Below are 21,917 nucleotides of genomic sequence, written 5' to 3' on the forward strand. Positions count from 1 at the left end.
CGGAACCTGAGAGCGCATCCAAGGCATCGTCCACTCTTGGCAGAGGATGTGAATCTTTGATGGTTACAGCGTTAAGTTTTCTATAATCTAAACAGAAACGCCAAGATCCATTCTTCTTGCGGACAAGAACGACAGGCGCGGCCCAAGGACTGTAGCTCTCTTCGATGACGTCTGCTTTCAGAAGCTTGTCGACTTGGTGCTGGATTTCCTGTCGCTGGTCTGGTGTCAACCGGTACGCTCTCTGCTTTATTGGTGATGCATCACCTGTGCGAATGCGATGCTTAATGATACCTGTTCTACCTTGGTCGTCTTGGTGTTTGCTGAACACGACGGAGTACTTAGACAGTAAGGCTTTCAGTGACTGAGCTTGGGTTGGAGACAGACAGGTTTCATCTATCTCAACAGAAGAAGAAGAAGAAAAACCTTTATTAGTCTCACAATGGAGAAATTCCCAATTCACAGCAGCAAAGTTATGAAAGTAAGAAGTAGAACAGTAGAACAGGAGGAGCAGTCATATCAGAAACATGCGAAGCAGCACAGCGTGACTCTTCTACAGCTACAGTGTCAATAGATGAGATGGAGTGAAACTCACCAAGGTGTTGACCGACATGCAGCTCGATGTGTTCTTCGGTCGTGTTTAGAACACGAACAACAGTCATTCCATTCTGTACTTCGCTGAGATTATGGGCCACGACAACTTCAGACGAAGGGTTGGGCATTAGGACTCCAACATAGTCGGTTGGTACTGGAGATGCGGCCGTAGCACCCGCGACACATGCGGTGATGATGGTTTCACTCCGAGCAGGAATACAGGCACGTGACATCACGGAGACGTTGCAGCAGGCAGCTACTTCGTGGTTCTTAGGGAGTAGAGGGAGATTCATGTCCCAGAGTATCAGCTGGCCTTTGCTGACATCTAGTAGGGCATGGTGCTGATTCAGGAAGTCCCATCCTACGATCACGGAATGATGAGCTCCTCTGATGACCTGAAAGTCGTGCTGCAACAGTTCCCTTTCTAAGCGGATGCCTAATGACAAAGTCCCCAGTGTGTCCAAGCATTGACCATTGACAGAGCGAGCCAAAGTGAAGGATGTCTTCATTGGGCGCTTCTTCAGTGCTGGATGTGATACTCTGAAATCCTCACTGATGATAGAAATGGTGGACCCAGTGTCGAGGAGAGCAGCTACTTCAATTCCTTCCACAATGGAAAGGATGTTGGTGGACACAGTTTCAGAGTGAATGTACTTCTTATTGTCTTGATTGTCAGGTTCCAGGTTGTCGGCAGGGGGCGCAATTTCACAAGCTGAGGTCTGCCCCTCAACATCAGCTAGTGGGTGTTTCCCTGTTGCGTTTATCGTTGATCGGGAAGTGCCGGATGGCACTCGCCTCTCAGGAGACTGGAAGTGAACACTGCGTCTGGCTGATAGGTCTCCATCCCTCTCCCTCCGAGACGGCGAGCTGTAGTGTTTCCTGTATGGCCGATCGGACTCGGACTGGTAGTCACCGCAGTCACCTTGCGATGTACTATCCGCAGAATGATTGCGCCTGGCATCCCCCTGAGAGTCCCAGTTGCGTCTGCTTGGGGAATGCCGTTGCTGGCGTTCATGCACAGAGGAGTCCCAGTCAGGTCTGCGTGGAGAATGGCGGCGATGCCGTACATCATCAGAGATCCAGTCATGTCTGCTGCGCCGGAACTCAGGAGAGTCTGGACGGTGCCTGCGATAGAACTCAGGACTTCGACCGTAGCCCCTGTCAGGTGAGTAGCAGTTTCTGGACTGGTGTGGACCACCATGGTCGGATGGAGAACGGCGGCGTGCACCACCGAGTGGATCACCAGACGCAGAAGATCGTTGGCCCAGTGGTCAAAGCGCTGGCCGCGGTAGGTGTCCCTCTCCTGTAGCTGGTGGACGTCACTCTGCAGGCCACTCACTTTAACTGTCAGTTGTTCAATTGCTTCTAGAAGCTTAATAGAAGCAGTATCAGAACATGTCACTGACACCTGGTCCACAGTCCGCATAGGTGGGTATGAAGCATGAAGGTTCAGTGCCGCACGTGCTCTCTCACAGCGCCCAGCAACAACGAGGGCCTCGTCAAGGTCACCCGCTCCCATCTCGTGGATCTTTGCTTGCAGGGCAGGATCCAATCCAGCCACGAAGAGGCGAAATTTCTCCCCTTCCTGTGCTACGCGGCCGTAGTCAGGGAAGGCTTCCATAACGAGGCGGGTGACGTCAGCACTGTACACTTCCAAGCTCTCACTAGGCTTGCGGGGGCGGGCATTTATATGGGTTTGGAAAAATGGCAGGGACAGGTTAGGACCAAAAACATCCTGGAGCCTCTTCTTGACAGCCCCGTAGTCCTCCTTGACTGCGGGGGAAAGGCTATCCCAGTACAGAAATGCAGCCTCAGCTAATTTGGTCGGTAAAACTGAAGCCAGTACAGATGACATTTCAGCGGTTGGTCGGTCATACATGGCTTGCATCGACACCTCAAAACGCAGAGACCAGCTAGTAAAAGACACAGTCCCATCACCTTTAAAAGCTGGTGGTAAATCAATGTTGAGGCGGTCTAGCTGAGTAATATTCGCAGCAACCACAGAAGCAGCAGTGGAATGAGCCACTACAGGGGGTTGACTAACGGAAGCCTCAGTATTGGACATAGCGAGCTCAAAACTGTGAATAATGATGGAAACAATGGCCAAGAAGAAGGTAGGAAAAAAGACAAATTGCAGGAAGCCTCAAAATCTCATCCAAATTAGCGATTAGCAGCAGCCATCCGTTAGAGCGCAAAATCCATGTGGCTAGCAGTATGACAATTAGCACGAAAAATCGCAGCATAAAAAGAGTCAAAGAGCCACACAAAACATACCAACACCGCTGCCACCAATGTAAGTTGAGGGGTTCGCAGGTTTTAAATGGATTGCTCTATGTTTAGAATGGAAAAGGAGAGGACGACTTCGTTTAACACAGCTCTTTCTCTTTTTATTTTTTCTCTTTTTTCACCGCTCCCCGCTAACGCTCCAACCAACACTCCCCCTTCCGGTAACGACCCGCCTTCCTGTTTTTCTTCTCCAATCACATGTAAGCAACGCAAGAATATTTCAGGACTTATTATTCATTCATTCATTCATTTTCCGTACCGCTTGATCCTCACGAGGGTCGCGGGGGGTGCTGGAGCCTATCCCAGCTGTCTCCGGGCAGTAGGCGGGGGACACCCTGAATCGGTTGCCAGCCAATCACAGGGCACACAGAGACGAACAACCATCCGCGCTCACACTCACACCTAGGGACAATTTAGAGTGTTCAATCAGCCTGCCACGCACGTTTTTGGAATGTGGGAGGAAACCGGAGCACCCGGAGAAAACCCACGCAGGCCCGGGGAGAACATGCAAACTCCACACAGGGAGGCCGGAGCTGGAATCGAACCCGGTACCTCTGCACTGTGAAGCCCACGTGCTAACCACTGGACTACCGGGCCGCCCAGGACTTATTAAACAGAGTATAATTAAGGTAACTAACATAAAAGAATATAATGCATGAATATAAAATGATAATAATTAACAATTTAACAAAAGCTTACATATATATATATATAGAATATTCCTGCTCCTCTTTCCCAAAACTGAGGTTACCCCAACAATGACGTGTTGCCTTTTCCCTTAGGGAACACCAGCTTCTGGAAGTTGGTGCTGCTCAGGGCGGCCCTCTTCGGCCTAAGGATGTCACTGGCTGTGAGAACATCCTCCCCATGGCAGTGGAGCTATTGGGACGGTGTTGTACTTGAAGAGCAAGTCGACCCAAGAGGGCCCAGGAGAGGGCTCTCCACTGGAGCTTCCAGTCATGGATGCTGACCCTCAGCACAGAAGAAATGGAGAGCTCACAACAGACAGCCTTTCATTACGAAAGCGAAAGGCCAAGATCTACGTTCTTACCCTCGCCTGGTGGAGGTCGTGGATCGTGACGTAAAGGTATATAAGCGGCTGAAATGAGTTTCCTCGGCAGGATATCCGGACTTAAAAACTCTCCTCTTAGGGTCAGACGCTCAGCCACCAGGTAGGGGCTCAGGGTAGAGCCGCCGCTCCTCTGCGTCAAGAGGAGCTAGATGAGGTGGCTCTGGCATCGGATCACGATGCCTGCTGGACACCCCTTTGGTTTCGCTATTTCGTCCCACGTTCGTCCCACTGGGAGCCCATAGGGATGACCCAGGACAAAATGGAGAAGCTATGTCTCCTGGGAATGCCTCTGGCTTCCACCTGGAAGAGCTAGATGAAGTGATTCGGGAAATCGGGGGTTTCCTGTTTTAGCCATTGTCCCTGCGAGCCGATGCCAGATAAGTGGTTGAGGATGGGTAATCTCTTTCAGGGCGTTTTTCTTCCTTTGTTGTTGATCTCACTTTGTAAAAATGACACAAATCCTCACATCTCCAGGTGTCCTACAGTGTCGAACTCATGCCACAGAGTGGTTATCAGCAAAAAGTTATCAGCTTTTTGATAAGAATACAAAAAAAAACCTGAAGACAAACAATCATCTAAAGAATATTGATACTGTAAGTAAATCCTTCTTGAGGCCACTGGTACTTGATTTCAAAGATTCATGACCTGCTAGGATTTTAAATTGCTATCATTTTCCATGATTAAAAATGCTGTCAGGCAAAGAACAAAACAATATATACATATACTGTATGTGTATAAAATAATGTTTAAAGCAAATGTCTGTCTGGTGGAGATGCAATGAACAAAAGTGAGTGTAGCAAGAGTTGCTAGTGCGTACATCCCTTTTTACTTGTATCAATCAAGTTTTAAAAAACATGCTCAGAGCTCTGGTAAAATGGAATCGCTTAAGTGCTCGTCAGGCACCCGCAATGACCGTCAAGACCTCAAGCGCCTCCTCCCCCATCTTCAGGTGGTGCGGGAAGCAGTTGCTGCAATGTTGAATCATCCACTTTGTTCACTGCGACGATGTGATCCAGATGTTGAAGGTACCGCTCCTGGTCTTGCATGAAATGTGGGATCCTGGCGTTGTTGATCACTGCCAAGTTCCGCAGTTTCTCCACATCTTCATAGGACACCTAGACGCAACCAAGCCAACAAAGAACATATTTGCATGATCACGCCCCCCCCCCCAAAAAAAAATATATATATATATATATATTTAAAGCTATCGGAGCATCAATTTGACTTGAAAAGTTTGCCGGGCCAATACACTCCCCCCCCCCCCCCTGTTTTCATGCCTGTCTCATTAGCAAGGTAAAGCAATTAAAACATTTTAAAAAGGGGTTTCTGTGTGAGGGAGAGAGAGATTTCCAAGAGAAATGACAAGTGAAATTGTAACATGCGCAATGCGTCAAGGTACTGACACAGACCTTTCCTAGGGAAGTCAGCATCTTGAAGTCAATATTCTTTCGATGCCGAAGTATCCGCAGGATCCCGTCCAAATAAACCTGGTCTTTACTGAAGCAGCCTGCAAAAGCAACACACGGCATCCAGGCTACATTAAGATCAAGGCCTTAGAAGAGCTACAAATTATTGACGGGCTAACTTGATTTGAGCTGAATAAATACATTTTTTTTCCATATTTGGTGTATCTATGTAAAGATAGTGATTACGCCTTATACGCTGCAACCAGTAGTGGAAAGTGCAAACACTTGATGACTGTATTTGCCAGTGATGGGCAGCGCATCAGTACAGATGGAAAGACCGTCAGTGTGTCACTGCGGACTCTGACGAAGTGCAGACAGAAGCGATTTCAAGCCACTACTCGAAGCGTCACTCCCCTGAAAATCAAAAACGACTTTTGGCAAATTGTGTTGCAGCACATCGTCCACACGAGAGAAATCTCTGTGCGACTGCGCTACGTCATATGTGTCATAGCCTTCATTAAAGGTTGTCGAGAGCTCTCGGCTTCGGTGGTGCCTGAGGACCAGCGTCAAGGACTGGAGGCCCGAGCGGGAAGCAGTCTCTTGGGCCCTCTACCCCAAGGAGAGCAGGGAGGCATGGATAGACCTGTGGTTGACGTGGTGAGGATGTTCTCCACAGCTGGCAAAATCCTCAGGCTGAGGAGGGCTGTACTGTCCAGTGCCAACTTCCAGAGGCTTCTCTTCCTCAAGGGGAACATGTGAGGCTACTCCAGCAACAAGGGGTAGTTTGATGAGGAGAAGCCGTAATTGTCTTGGTTTTGTTCTGTTTGTCTCCAGCAGGTCAGATCGGAAGGCTTCTCTTCCAGATTCACACCTGTGTCTCACCATGTCATCAGATCTCGCCAGTTAAAATGACGGCCAAGCTGTCGCCTGTTGTCGGCTAAGTCTGCCTTGCTCACGACTCAAACCAAGTGCTTGATTTTTCTTATACTTCCACATTCTCGCTCATTGGCTCGTATTTGGTAAGTCCCTTTTCTGATCATTTTTGCTCCTTTTGGTGAATCTTTGTGCTTTTCTGTAATTGGTTTTTCCTTGTCCTTTTCGCAACAAGAGATTTTGTGTTATTGCTACCGTGGCAAGTTCATCTCGTTCTGACACTGGTTCCTGGTCACTGGCATTTTACGTTGTACTTTGTCCGTGTTGCGTTTTATTTTTTAATAAAACTATTTTTGGACTCAATCCTATCTCAGTCTGCATTTGTGGGATCCGGTTCTGTTCCGGATTCTTCCGGAACCATAATATATTTTGTGTGTTTGTGTGTGTGTGTGTGTGTGTGTGTGTGTGTGTGTGTGTGTGTGTAAAGTGATCCGAACTGTTTCTAAATGAATGAAATTTTGTGCCGTTAACCATGTAAAAAGTTTTTAATGATGCGCCTAAAATAGCGGTGACAAATTCTAATTTATCGATGGTGGAAGAGTGGTTAAAATAGTGATGACGGTGTGACGGACTGATGGATTGGGCCGGCCTGAAATGATGACGGATTGATGAGGACTCACTGGCAGGCCGGCCGTTGGCGAATAACGAATGACGGACCAATGATATTTACTGGCGCACCCACGACTGGTGAAAAGTTCTTACTTATTAGCAAATTTAGCATTACTTTATTAGTCAGTTCACAATATGAGCAAAAAAACGGGAACACATTTTGATAGTGTGTGTAATGTTTTGATTTCTTCAGTGTGAACACGAGGGATGAACAATTGCTAGAATTCAAATTGACATTGCAATGGAGTAGAATGGAATTTTTAAATCGGAAAGGCTGCAATTTCAGAGCAAAAAGGTCAGTCAATAGTTTACACACACACACACACACAACCGTCCATTTTCCGATCCGCTTATCCTCACAAGGGTCACGGGGGTGGGGGGTGGGGGGGTGTTGGAGCCTATCCCAGTTGTCTTCGGGCAGTAGGCGGGGGACACCCTGAACCGGTTGCCAGCCAATCGCCGGGCACACACAGACGAACAACCATCCACACTCACACTCAGACTGCAAGACAATTTTGAGTGTTCAATCAGCCTGTCATGCATGTTTTTGGAATGTGGGAGGAAACCAGAGTACCTGGAGAAAACCCATGCAGGCCCAGGAAGAACATGCAAACTCCACACATGGAGGCCGGGGCTGGAATTGAACATGGTACCTCTGCACCGTGGGGTCGACGCGCTAACCAATGGACACCGGGCACTTGTTCACGGAACGTTGTGTTAAACATAAATACAAACAGAATAGTGATTTGCAAATCATATTCAATCTATATTTAATGGAATACAGTTAAAGTTCCCACTGATACAACTTATCGTTTTTAGCAAATAATCCTTAACTTTATGGAGTCTTATGCCTGCAAATAAACTGGGACATGTGTTGAAAAAAGACTGAGAAAGTTGAGGAATGCTCATCAAACACCGGTTTGGAACATTCCATCGATGAACAGGCTAACTTGGAACAGGTGCATGCCATGATTGGGTATAAAAGGATCTTGCTCAGTCATTCACAAGCAAAGATGGGGCGAGGTCCACCTCTGTTTGAACAGCTGCGTGAGAAAATAGAGTTTATGAACAATATATCATCCAAACGTTCAGAGACTCTGGAGAAATGACTGCATGTAAGCGTCGAGGCCAAAAACCAACAGTGAAACCCCGTGACCTTTGATCCCTCAGGCGGTAAAACCAACATTAATGTGTACAGCATATCATCACGTGGGTTCAAGAACACTTCAGAAACCCACTGTGTGTAAAGACAGTTTGGCACTACATCTGTAAGTTCGACTCAGCACGTCATTTAACAAAAACACCCAGAAAAGGTGCTGACTTCTCTGGGCCCGAGCTCATTTAAGATGGACTAATGCAAAGTGGAAAAATGTTCTGTGGTCTGACAAGTCCACATTTCAAATTGTGTTTAGAAATTGTGGACGTTGTTTCCTTCGGGCCAAAAAGGAAAATAGGCATCCGGACTGTTATGGACGCAATGTTCAAAAGCTATCACCTGTGATGGTATGGGGCTGTCTTAGCGCCGACTGCATGGGTAACTTCCACATCTGTGAGGGCACCATTAACGCTGAAAGGTATATGTGGGTTTTGGAGAAACATATGCTGCCATCGAAGCAGTGTCTTTTTCATGGACAATTTTGAACCACTTTTTGGCTTCTTAGTTAAAGAACACGAGTACTATGCTTGCCTGCAGTCCAGACCTGTCTCCCATTGAAAATGGGTGCCATATTATGAAGAGCAAAATACGGAGACTGCGAACTGGTAAACAGTTGAAGCTGTATATTGAGCAAGAATGGGAAAGAATACCATCTGCAAAGCTTTAACAGTTAGTGTCCTAAGTTCCCAAATGTTTATAAATTGTTAAACGAAAAGGTGATAACACAGTGGTAAACATGACCCTGCCACAGCTCTTTGGAAGGTCCTAAATTCTAAGTTAATGATTAAACAATAAAGTTGAGCAATTTGAACATCAAATATCTCATCTTTGTAGTGGATAGATTGAACTTGATTTGCAAATCATATTTTTTTATTTAAACAAATGTTCCAACTTCAGAGTAAAAGAGGGAACTAGTTTGTTTGCACTGCGACCTTTTGTGTGCGCACGTGTGTGTGTGTGTGTGTGTGTGTGTGTGTTTGCACGTGTGCGCGCATTTGCGTGGATTCACCGGGTTGCGACGTGTCCGTCTGTCCTCTCTTTGCACGCAGGCAGTATTCCCAGCGGACGTCTGGATGCTGTACAAAGCGTGCAACGTGACTGAAAAGCTGGCTGAAGCTCATGCTCCCAGCATGGAAAACTGTATAATAAAGAAGAGCCGCACGCCACAGGTATGGCTGCTTCCGTAGCAACACACTGTGCAGGCTGGCCAGCCCCTCCTCAGTGGGGTTAGCTGGCTTGAGGCCAAACTGCTTTCTGCCTTCTGCCGTGGCCCATGGCTGAAAACTGTTGTTGACCCCTCGCAGATAATGTGTGCCTGAGGAGGTACAAACATTGATAACCGAATGAGGTTACATTTTAAACCAAATTGCAATTAGATGAGCACACATCAAATAACGGTTTTGCTACACGCAAAAAAAATATGATGCCATCTAGTGGTAGATGAATTCTCTGTCCCAAGCCAATTCTTCCAACTCTTCTGGGGGAAGGTGTTCCCAACCCAACCAGATGATATCGTCTCAAAAGTATCTGCCGGTGCGATATGCCTGGAACAATCACTGCGGAGACGTAATAGGAGTCACTCGAAGCAGATGCCCGAGCCACCTCATCTGCCTCCTCTCAATGAAGAGGAAAAGCATCTCAATTCTGTGACGACTCTGTAGGGGAGAGCCCAGACACCCATTGGAGGAAACTCATTTCCGCCACTCATATCCATTCCATCAGCTCGTGACTTTAGGTGAAGATAGGAACGGAGATCAACTGGTAAATCAAAACCCCCGCCTTTCGGCTTATCTATATATATATTGCGCGTCGTCCCGCACGCGGTCTGTCCTTCCGTCTGTCCCTTTTCAAAACGTACCTACTTCACCAAGCCCCTGCGCGCCGCCACTGCGCCGCTCGGGCAGTGGCTCACTACGATCGCGCGGGCATCTTAGCGAAAAAATGTTGTCTACCCACAAGCATTGCAATGAAATTGTTAGTTATTTAGTAGAGCTAAACATCTCTTTAATTTCGCGATAAGCAATGAAGATGAACAAAAAGTTGAACCAAGCAACAACACTTTTGTGGGCCGAAGGCCCACCTTACCAGCCTTCCGCAGGAACTAGCTGATGAGCCGCCCGGAGGGCGGCGAACCAGTTAGTCTTATATAAAAGAAAAATTTCTTTCTTTTATTCACACTGTGCAAACATTCTGTACATTTCACATTTGAACACATTTGGTTCTGTTCCAATTCAGTGGCGGATGCTGGTCTGTCTAGGAGGGGAACCTCAATTTCGGCCTACATCATAAAATGTGTCCGTTTATTTTGTACGTGAATTATGCTCGCGGAAACTGTGCTGATATAAGTCAGTCTGTGAACACAAGCAACTACAATAAAACCCACCAGAAATAAAAGATGAATTTGTCGCTAGTCGTTTTCAACAAACAGAGTGTTGCTAAGATGATTAGAAGAAGTCTCCATGGATGTCTACACCAAAAGATCGGTGATTGGCTCATTTCGCTGTCAATCAAAAATAGATTCCACCTCAGACAGATCATCCAATCATCATGCAGAAAAGCTGAGCATCCGGGCCAGCCGATAAACGTCCACCGTCATTAATCCAATGACTCGTCTCGTTTCAATGCATTGGGACAACCTACACTCGATGGCCAGCGTCCGCGCTGAAGACATTCGGCGTCCACACAGTTTAAAGCTAAGCTTCCCTTGCAGTCTTAGAGCAATCACCTCTGTTCCAATTCTCTGTATCTGGCAATAAATAGTGGCCCTCAACGGTACCAATTTTTTTGCTACTTTTGTTCCGTTGTTTATAATAGTAAATGATAACATCTGATTTTATTTTACAATAATTTTTTTTAATCTAACAATTATTTTTCAATGTATAATGTTTGTTTAACAATGCAACCGAGTTACAGAGTAATACAAGGAATGTAGAGTCGATAAATAATTATTTGTGCTATCTTGGTTCCAGTTGTTTTTCAAGAACGCAAGGCGTACTTGCACGCCGCACAATGAGTTCAATCCTACCTTGGACTGAAATCTAGCAAAAAATGTCAGTTGGAAGAAGACGTGAACAAGAAGAAAGAATGATTGGGATCAAATTCATCATTTGAAACATCATCCAATCAGGAGAGCGCTTGTGAAGGCTCACCTATTTCATGTCTCAGCATCCCCTCCAGCCAGTGCTGACGGGCTCCAGCCAGGTTGATGGTCAGAGTGGGACGACAGCTCTCTACCATCATGACTGCCTGAGAAAGTAACTCGTCGGAGAGACGTACCACAACCTAAAGGCAACACAACACACACACATCATTATGATCTCCTCCAAGAGTGCAATCAGACATACAAATCATGAAAAGTTGCTCTTCACAATCCACATGTACCTACAGACACCCATTTCAGTAACGAATGACAGAAACACGACCAGCCTCCCTTGCGTGTGTAATCTGCAAATTCACTACTTCAGACAGAGTGTGAAATAATCACGGTTCGCCTTATGTCCGTGGAGGGAGTGACTTCACTTTGCTTCAAGCAGAAAAGAGGAGCAGCACTCCTCCTCTGTCCAAAAATGCTTACACCTCGCCAATCAGTGTGGTGAGCTACAGTGGTTGTGTTGGCAGCTAAATGCAGTTGTAAACAAATCAATTCAGCCAGTAAAGAAAGTTGGCTGTGGTGTATGCTTTTCAAAAGTGTGGCATTGTGTAACGTGGCAAGACATGTCATGTTTTTTTGTATTTTATGTACAATGCGTTTCTCTCATGAAGTGACAAAAGCTTTGTTGTGTGCGCCTCTATGAAGAGGAAAACACAATTCTCGGGCGATGAGTCAAATATCTTCACATATCTTCACAGGTTGATGTGAGCATAAGAAAAGATGTCAACCTAAATTTTGGTGACCACTGACTGCAGTTTTCGTGCATTAGGAAAGTTTAGATTCCGTCATAACAGGTCAAGACTGTCATGGTGCGCAGCGATACATCAAGTGATAAGATAAGATATCCTTTATTCGTCCCACACTGGGGAAATTTACAGCCTCCAGCAGCAAGAATGTATGTAGAAAGAAGAAAGAGAAAAAAACAACAAACATCTTTCAATTAAATGCAATATGAACACAAAATGGATAAATCGCAGTACTATTTACAATTTTCCTTCACATCATTTAATTATTATTATTATCATTATGATTGTTATTTTTTATTCATCAGCCTGACAGCAGTCGGTAGGAACGAGCGTCAGTATCTCTCCTTCTTGCAGCGCGGGTGTAACAGTCTCTGGCTGAAGGAGCTACCAAGTGCTGTCAGGGCGGGCTGGAGGGGGTGGGAGGGACTGGCCATCATAGCTTTTAGCTTAGTTAGCATCCTTCTGTTGCCCACCTCCTCCAGAGTGTCAAGGGAGCAACCCAGGACAGAACTGGCCTTCCTGACCAGTCGCTCGAGTCTCTTTCTGTCCCGGGCTGAGATGCTGCCTGACCAGCAGACAATGCCATAATGGATGGCCAAGGCCACCGCCGAGTTATAGAACGTCTTAAGGAGTGACCCCTGAACCCCAAAAGACCTCAGTTTCCTGAGTAGGAAGAGTCGGCTCTGTCCTTTCCTAATCAGGGTGTCCGTGTTTGTAGACCAGTCCAGTTTGTCGTTCAGAAGAACACCAAGGTACTTGTAGGAGGTAACCCTCTCTATGTCCATACCCTGGATGTTCATCGGTGCTGGTGAGGACTTTTTCCTGCAGAAATCCACAACCAACTCCTTAGTTTTCCTAGGGTTGATCTGGAGGAGATTCTGCTGGCACCAGTCCACAAAGTCCTTTGTCAGTCCCCTGTGATGTGATGAGGGACGTATTGTATTACATGAGTGTCGGCAACTAAAGAGCCATCTGAACCCTTTTATACAAGATTATTCATCTGAGCCACAAACTCTCTGGAAATATAAAATGAAGATACATATTATTTTTCTCGTCATTTCTGTAGCTGACAATTATTGAAACGGGCCGAAGCGATATGTCAGCCCATCCACCATTTTGTATATTCATCTTCCGAGCCGCTTGTTCCTCACTAGGGTCGCGGGGGGTGCTGGAGCCTATCCCAGCTGTCTTCGGGCAGTAGGCGGGGGACACCCTGAATCGGTTGCCAGCCAATCGCAGGGCACACAGAAACGAACAACCATTCGCACTCACACTCACACCTAGGGACACTTTAGAGTGTTCAATTAGCCTGCCACGCATGTTTTTGGAATGTGGGAGGAAACCAGAGCACCCGGAGAAAACCCACGCAGGCCCGGGGAGAACATGCAAACTCCACACAGGGAGGCCGGAGCTGGAATCGAACCCGGTACCTCCGCACTGTGAAACCAACGTGCTAACCACTGGACTACCGGGCCGCCCCCATTTTGTATATGGCTTTAATATTAACTTCAACTTCAAAATAAAAGCATACCAAGGCATTTTATGTTCATATATTCTTTGGTAAGGTAAGGTTTACTTTGAGGGTGGCTTCTTACCCAACTATACATATATGCAGGTACTCAAGGCAGAAAAATTGCCTCAAGCATTTTTTGAAGTGAGGTATTTTTGAAGGACATATTTGATACACGGAAGGTTATCTAGTGATGTGCTTAACGAATATGGCGTTCCACTTTATTATTTTCATTTTTAAATGTTATTACATAATGTGAATAATAATGAAGATAGCACATTAAATAGATGAAATGTTTTCTTACTCTTGAAAATGGCATGCATATGTGAAGTATTTCTGTAAAAGGCAGCTCATCTTGTGCTTGGGAAAGGGTTGCGACGTACTGTCAGGGAGCTTTGCACTTACCTCACCCACGCAGCCTTCCTTTTGTAAATATTTCCTCACAGTGGACCACACCTGACTCTTAGGAAGCACAGTTCCACCTGTGACCTCCTCAAAGGTTTCATAGGAGCCAAACTTCTTCAGCACACACTCCATGATTCCAACAGCCTGGAGTCACAAATAAAGAGCCCGAAGTGAACTGTAATGATTGACTGATAGCAATTTTTAGTTAGTGTTCTTTTTTTTTTTTCGAAGACTGTTACATACCTGCTCAAGAAAGAGGCCAGAACCCTCGCTGTACTTGTCTAGCACGGACTTCGGCTCTGGTTGGGCATACTCAAACTGGGGCTCATACTTGTAGTCGGACTGGAAGAACTTTTGCTTCTCCTGCTCAAGGTTCAGAGGCCTGAGAGCTACAAGCAGACACGGCTTGGAGGAGGGTGACATTGTGCTGCTTCCCGTGCCTTTAGCGATGTGTGGTAGAGAGGTGGCAGGTCGCAATTGCCCTTTTTTAGCTCGCAGGCCTGCGGATTGGTTGACTGAGCATGTGCTCTCACTGCGTCGCATCCAGCCACTGGAAGCCAGGCCAAGGCTAGTCAGGCAGCGAGCAGGGAGCGACGGGGCGGCTGACCCGCTGCGCCAAGGTGGTTGCATAAGCTTCCTGTCTGTCATCTGCTCCTTAGATCTTTGCAGACGCTGAGGTGTCATGTCAAGGCTGAGAGGGCGACGGAGAGGAGGCCTGGGCTTGGCACCCACTTTTGGGACCAACTTTCTCTCTGCCACCTGGTCAGTGTCATTCTGAGCCAGGAACCCGTTTGTGGGCGCCTTCGCCTGCTTGGAAACATTCTGCCTTCCAGCCTGAGGTCTCAGCATCGTTTTAGCACTGCTGCCTGCTTTGACGGCTTTGGACTTGTCCAGCTCCAACAGGTCCCTGCTGCCTTCAGAGTGCTCATCCTTGACATGATCCATGAAGACTTCACCGGAGTCCAACACCATCACCACAGCCACCAGCTTTGCCTCACTTGGGCTAAGGTAGACACAACATTGAGATTCATATTCATGCATTTTTGGTGTGAAAGTGGGAGATATTAATAGTGCTGTCAAGTGATTAAAATTTGTTAGATTAATTAATTACGGACTGTAATTAATTGATCTAATTAATCTATATTTTAATCTAATCTAAAAATTACGAAGAAACCCCCCGTTTTAATTTTATATTCATTACATTATTGAGGCAGATCAAAAGATCAAAAAAGTGGCATTATAAAGTATTTTGTTTTTCAGCAGACTTGGACAGAAGCAGTCCTAGCCATTTACTTTCTGCTGTATTTGAGAGTAGTGAAAGTCCTACCTGCAACCTTTCATTTCATCACGAGGGGGAACATCACTGTTTTGTCTGTTTTTGTCAATCTCCATAGAATTACAAAATAAAAATAAAATAGATCAGGTCCTTAAAAAGTGCTTAGGTTAACATATCAAAAACAGTAAGAACAATTTTCTGAGCAATTCAAGTACTCAACACTTAACTTACTTCACATAATAAACAATAAATAAAACAAACCCTTAAATCCCGGTGATGTAAATTAGCACTTCAGAAATAACACTATAAAAAACAAAGTGCTAAAATAAACATCAATCACCTCTAGTAGTCTACAGAGGACACAGCAACTATGTCTCGTATGTGGGGTGTTTTGGAGTTTAGTTTGCCAAAGAGCTTCGCTATGTATGGCTTGCTCACTATATTGCTATAACGCTTTCTGTGCTAACGTTAGCTGTGGCTGCACTCACGGCTGGGTGCTTTGCATTGATCAGGGAGGCTAAATTTGAGCTGCTTTGGTGGTAAGCAAACTCCTTCTTACAAATAAGGCACAACACTACCTTTATCAATAGTGTCATCAGGGCATTTTTGGAATGTACATTTTGTATTCATTGTGCCAAGAAGCCTCACATGCTCCTCCATTTTCACCTCTCCACTCCTCACTGCTGCTTACTCAGCCCGCCAAATCTAATTGGAGCCTATCAGCTTCGGCCAAACAAGCCCCAACATAATGGCAGCCAATCAATGTCCACTTCAGGCTGTGACTGACCATTGTTTCCCCACCCTCAACAACTCGAAAACAGGAAGCCAGAACATAAAAACGATATTATCAAAAGGCAACCCACCTACAGAAACCACAACGTTAGCGATTAAAATTTAGATTACGCAATAAAGAAGTGCTAAATATGACTGTAATTAATTATTCGCAAATTAACTCGATAATTTGACACCTCTAGTTATTAATGAGAGGATGAAGTCGGTGTCATCCCCAACACTTTCTCAACTTGAACTACAGCAAACTTGTCTTGTCATTAAAAAAAGTTGTTTTTTTTAACCTATCATATTTTTCCATGATGCCCATGAACACACCATGAATTCACAGCACAGACGACCATATTACACACACGCAGCAGATGAGACGAATTCGACGTTAGTACAAATTGTTCAGCTCCCCAAAACAGATTAATTTCAAACAAGCAATGCAAACTGAATTAAATTTCCACGGTGCTAATGTAACAAACTCATGACTAACTAAGAGGTCATGCAAATGCTCAGGGCTAATATGGAGGAAGTTGATCCATTCATCCATCCAATCAACCATTATCCAAGTCGCTTTGGCTCACGGGCATGCTGGAGCCTCTCCCAGGCAGTAGGCGTGGTATACCATGAACTGGTTGCCAGCCAATCACAGGGCACACAGACAAACCATTTCCACTCACAATCACGCCTATGGACAATTTAGAGCAGGAGTCCATGTGGACCAGTACCGGGGTCTCTGCCCATTTGGGACCGCCTGTGAGCTGTGAGCAAATTTTTTCTGACGTGGCGGAAATGTCTGTGACTTTTGCCAGTCGGAGTCCCCCTTCTAACATTGCTTTGAAAGTTGAAATAAACAGAATCCACCAATAAATAAAAGAAGAAGCAGTAAACAGAAAGTAATTGTAACAAACTGACCAAAAAAATTGCTATATGCGCAGCTGAGGGGCATCCATGACTTCCGAAGAGGAAGCTATTTTGACAAGGGAAGTTCCTCACCTAGCGGTATCTCCAGAGCGACATGGGGGAGGACACTGTTGTGCATGATATGTCATCACAAACAAGGCAATACAAGACACTTCTTGAATCAGTTGAACAAGTAGCACCCAAGTGATCAAGTGGAAAGCATGAAAAAGCAAGCAGTTTGCACAGCCTGCCCATATATACAGTGTGTGTATACTGTATGTATGTCTTTGTGTGTGTGGGTGTGTTTGTGTGTATGTGGGTGTAAATATAGTGTATATAAACACAGATCCTTCTCAAAAAAGGTGTATATTGTGATGAAGTTCATTATTTTCCATAACGTAATGATAAAAATTAAACTTTCATATATTTTAGATTTATTGCAAACAAACTGAAATATTTCAGATCTTTTATTCATCCATTAATTCATCTTCCGAGCTGCTGGATCCTCACTAAGGTCGCGGGGGGTGCTGGAGCCTATCCCAGCTGTCTTCGGGCAGTAGGCGGGGGACACCCTGAATCGGTTGCCAGCCAATCGCAGGGCACACAGAAACGAACAACCATTCGCACTCACACTCACACCTAGGGACAATTTAGAGTGTTCAGTCAGCCTGTCACGCATGTTTTTGGAATGTGGGAGGAAACCGGAGCCAGATCTTTTATTGTTTTAATATTAATCATTTTGGCATACAGCTCATGAAAATTCCTATCTCAAAAATACTCTTAAGGGGCTATTTACTTAATCATCTGAATTAACAAGTTAACTCTAAACACAGGCAAATGATTCCTGAGGATTTTAAAAACTATCAGTCTTGTTTTTTTTATTTAGATTTTTGTTCAAGCATGTTCCTTTGGCTTTACTAAGGTTGTAAACTCAATAAGGTTTAAACTCAATAAGAAAAAAAATAATGATCAAAATTATAATAATAAATAAATAAATAAAAATAATTCATTGTCAGAACTGAAAAAAATTATGGTACATTTATGTGCTTTTTCGGTTGGGACATTAATTGTGAATGCCGGAAGGTGGTGATTTTTAGGCTGGCAAAAGACAGCACATTTGCCAAGAATCATCATCTGCCACTCACAATTCTCTTAAAATAGGTCAGCGATGGGGAATATCTTGCAACTTCAAATGTTCTTTCAATTTGTCGTTAATACTCATTGGTTGACATTCCTCCTGCTGCCGAAGGTATTTTTTTCCATCCTCTAACTCCGCAAAATCTTAATGAGTCAATAGATCAACCCAACGTTGCCGTTACCTGACTATATTTACTTCTTTGACAAAGTAATGAATCGAACATATCTAAACATATCAAAACATGTCTATGTTTTCAAATGTAGAAAGTAACAGGAAAAAGTTGTCTGATGAATAAATACTCATGTAATGTATAGATACATGAAAGATCTACTTGGGTACAGTAACTAAGTATTTGTACTTCGTTCCATCCCACCACTGCTGTCGAGTAAAATCTCCAGAGAAAATATTCCGCAAAAATCTGATCACTCCCAGAAACATAATACACGTAATTAATTGGAAAAAAACATATTTTGAATTTAATATGCGATACAAACTCATTTAAAATCAGTTCAATATTGATTCTTCAGACCCTACAAACAAATGATCTCACCATCATTTCCTCCACAAACTACATCCAACCAAAGAGCGCTGTGAAAGGTTTTCCATTCTTCCCCGCCGTTCACTTGCACATGACGACCGTAGACTCTTGGCCACGGGGAGCCGACTGGTTCGGGAGCAGGAGAGAGCAGAAACAAGGCGAGTAACGGTCCGGCGCGAATCGGGCCTGAGACGCAAGCCTGGACCGGCCAGGAAGCGGCGGTGGCGTTGGAACATATGACGTCACATGCCCCTGCGTGATGACGTCTGACCCCGGAAGCGTAAGACCACTGTATTCCGGTTCAAAAAAAAAAAAAAAAAGGAATACCGGTTCAAGTGTCGATAAATATCACGCTTAACATCACTATAGTTTGAAAATAGCAATTTAGTTCACAGATGATGAGCAATCATATAATAGAGTTTTCCTATTCAATGAAAAAAAATGTTTAACAGCATCATCTTTGGATGTGTTTTCACTCTTATTGTTAAAACAGTTTTTTCCCCTAACTGTTAAAACGATTATTGTAACAATACTTTTAAGGTGTTCTAAATGACACGATTATTAATAGTAGAGTAACAATTCTATTTACAGCAATCAAAATTTATTTAGACGGCATCAAAAGCTCAACAGAGGTTCAAGGCACTGAACCCACCCTAATTGAACAAGCTCACGGCAACGGAGGCAAGGAAAACCTCCCTCTATAATGGAGAAATCTCGAACCACCACGAGGCTCAGGCTGTGTCTGAACAGCCCCGCAAAGTATTGGCATCCGTATCATTATCGGTGCGTGTGAGGGCGGAGGCAGTTAGGTGAGGGTGATGTCAGTGAGAGTGGAAGAAAGAGTCTTGAGCAGCTCTTGTGTGTGAAGGTCTGGTTTTGTTAATAATTTACAAGAGGAAAACATCTGGTCTCTTCCATACAAATATCTTCTGACTGATAAAGGAATGGAAATCTCTTTTAAAATTATACTCAGGTACTATGCTATCAAGCATTATCTTCTTAAGTTCAAGAAAGACATCTGTGTTGATAGTTTGTTTTGTGGAATGCCCTCTGAAACGTTGTATACCCTATATACCAACACATTTTAGAAACATATATCCCGATTTATTACTTATTATGTTGACTCTGACACCACTCTTTACTGGAAAAAATATACTGTTTGACTTCTTCCATAACATTGATTAAAAAAACAACAACAAAATAAGTCTTTATTATAAATTTAATAAATACTCCATCAAAATTCCATATCCACAAATCTAAATGTAGTCATTCAAAACCTTTTTTTTCTTAATCTTTGAGGCAGAAACCAAACAATACTTGAATTCTATGATGGATTCCAAAAAGAAGAAAGCAGTTAAGACTCTGGCTTTATGTTCTTTGTTTTTGTTTAAAATCCCCTGGCTCTTCTTTTTGTTTATCTCTCTTTATTCTGCACATGTATTAATAACTTGTTCCTTTTGTTAACTGTGATTTGTAATTTGACTTGCTCAATCAAGATTTTTTTAAGTTCTTCTGTGAATGTCCTATTTGTTCTCATTTTGTTGATTAAAAAGCAAACAGATTGCATCAGCGACTGTGTGCATCCTTGAGCACGTGAAAATGCATTACAAAATGCAGTACTACCTGTATTTGCAGCGGTTCCCTCATTTGTTTTGGCGATTCGGGCAGACAGCTTTTTTTTCATCTTAATTACAGCAAAAAAAAAGTACAGAACATAAAATATGTTAATTAAATTAACACATTTGAAACATTAAATAACAGCATACTCCTGTACAACTTACAATTACATCATTTACACATTGACGTTGGTATTTCATGCAGTGCCCCCCGAAGACCGAAGGTCACGGCATTTAATGGAGGTTTAATGGAGGTTTTTCGCCTTGCCGCTGACATGCAGTGAATTATCCAGAGTCTCTGACACCATTTGATGATATTATGGATCATAGATGATGACATCCCTAAATTCCTTACAACTGTACATTGAAGAAGATAGTTCTTAAACATTTTGACTATTTTCTCACGCACTTGTTCACGATGAGGTGAATCTCGCTCCATATTGGCTTGTGCATGATTGAGCAATTCAGGGAAGCTCCTTTCATACTCCTCAGCCTTACTTGCCACCTGTTCCAGCGTTTTTGGAACGTATTGCAGCCGTAAAATTCAGTTAATAGTTATTTGCTAAAAACAATCAAGTTGATCAGTTTGAACATATCTTGTCTTTGCAATGTATCGGAAAGCTCAAATCCGTTCGAACAAGCACATCATCCTGCCGACAACGCCAAGTTTCTGTCAGAGATTTTCTCGGACAAAGTTAAAGGAACGACTCGGCACACAGGAAAATTGTCTTCAATATCGGCGGGAGCGGACCTCTGAGAGCGAACGACGGTTGTTGCTCCGCGATCACACTCAAAGTCCCGTCTCCGCGAGTTCCACATTTTATTGTAACATGTGCAAAATACAAGAAAAACACTGCCCCCAATATTTGCATGCCGCACCCCCGGTCGGGCCCCTCAGTAGTGATTGGTTACCTGTTTTTAAACATTGAACCACAAGTACGTTGGCGCCTTTTCTGGCTGGTCTACATCGAATTAGCATGCTGTAGACTTTGCGGATGGTCAATGTCGTCTGGGCGCGACGGGTGTTCTCACCTCGTCTTTTGTCGCTCAACCGCTGCTCCCGAATTATTCATTCCCCTTTTGTGACCGAGTTTCGCCTTCTCCCCTGTGGTCGCCCACCTGTATTGACGTGCTAATTGTGGATTTCAACAGCCCTCCGGCCAGGTGGCCGGCGCCTTTGTGTGTAAGGCCTTTGGGGGTGCTGGATATGCACCCAAACGCTTCGATGTGCCCAAATAAATGAAACTTTAAACATGATACATTTTTGCTCATAGATTCTCCTAACAGATATTTTCCGCTTTTTTCCAGTCAAGATGGATCTTTTTTATATTGTTCCAAATCCGTTTGAAATTTTTGTGGGGGGGGGGGGGGGTCGGGTGTTATTTCTGGGCTGCCGGACTTACTTGTCTTCGGCAGACTCGTAATGTAATGACCCGTAATGTTTACAAATAACGTTTGCAAGCATCCATTTTGAATACCGTTTTTTCTCGCGAAGCGTTAGTTTGTCGTTACTTTGTATATGGGCTAAAACCAATGTCTTACTTGTTGTGATTGGTCGCTATATCGGCAAATGCAGAATCACAACCAATCAATCCATGTTCGCCTTTCCTAAACCCCTTTCCCGCGAATTCTGAATGGTTTTGCACGAGGGATGTCGTGTATTGAAATTACTCGTACATGTATGAAACAAATGCCGAATGATATCGAGACTCGTGACGAAGCTACTCCCTCCTACTCCCTTGAACATAATAACTGTGTTGAATGAAGACTGATTTTTTTCTTTTTACTATTTTATCTACCTTAT

At 44.3% G+C, this 21,917-nt stretch overlaps 1 protein-coding gene and 1 long non-coding RNA gene across 2 annotated transcripts; one reads left to right on the forward strand and one right to left on the reverse strand.

The window, feature by feature from the left end:
- Positions 1-3,428: 3,428 nt before the first annotated feature.
- Positions 3,429-4,621, forward strand: LOC127599840 (uncharacterized). The gene is made up of 2 exons (XR_007962191.1): positions 3,429-3,727; positions 4,466-4,621. It is a non-coding gene; the product is annotated as an uncharacterized LOC127599840 (long non-coding RNA).
- A 131-nt stretch (positions 4,622-4,752) lies between these two features.
- Positions 4,753-18,755, reverse strand: kiaa0895l. Its single transcript, XM_052063958.1, has 7 exons — positions 18,510-18,755; positions 14,109-14,868; positions 13,866-14,009; positions 11,203-11,335; positions 9,063-9,368; positions 5,359-5,456; positions 4,753-5,064 (listed from the first exon to the last, which is right to left on the reverse strand). Exons 2-7 carry the CDS (start codon positions 14,835-14,837, stop codon positions 4,873-4,875), a joined length of 1,602 nt encoding a protein of 533 aa, XP_051919918.1. The 5' UTR covers positions 14,838-14,868; positions 18,510-18,755; the 3' UTR covers positions 4,753-4,872.
- Positions 18,756-21,917: the final 3,162 nt, after the last annotated feature.

The sequence above is a fragment of the Hippocampus zosterae genome, chromosome 4 (genome assembly GCF_025434085.1).
Source record: "Hippocampus zosterae strain Florida chromosome 4, ASM2543408v3, whole genome shotgun sequence".
Classification (NCBI taxonomy): domain Eukaryota; kingdom Metazoa; phylum Chordata; class Actinopteri; order Syngnathiformes; family Syngnathidae; genus Hippocampus; species Hippocampus zosterae.

Coding starts and splice junctions, on each gene's coding strand:
- kiaa0895l (XM_052063958.1), bottom strand. CDS start 14,837: ATGGTGTTGGACTCCGGTGAAGTCTTCATGGATCATGTCAAGGATGAG. Junction 9,369..11,202: donor GATGCTGAGACATGAAATAG/GTGAGCCTTCAC, acceptor GTACCTCCTCAG/GCACACATTATCTGCGAGGG. Junction 5,065..5,358: donor TGCTGACTTCCCTAGGAAAG/GTCTGTGTCAGT, acceptor GGTTGCGTCTAG/GTGTCCTATGAAGATGTGGA.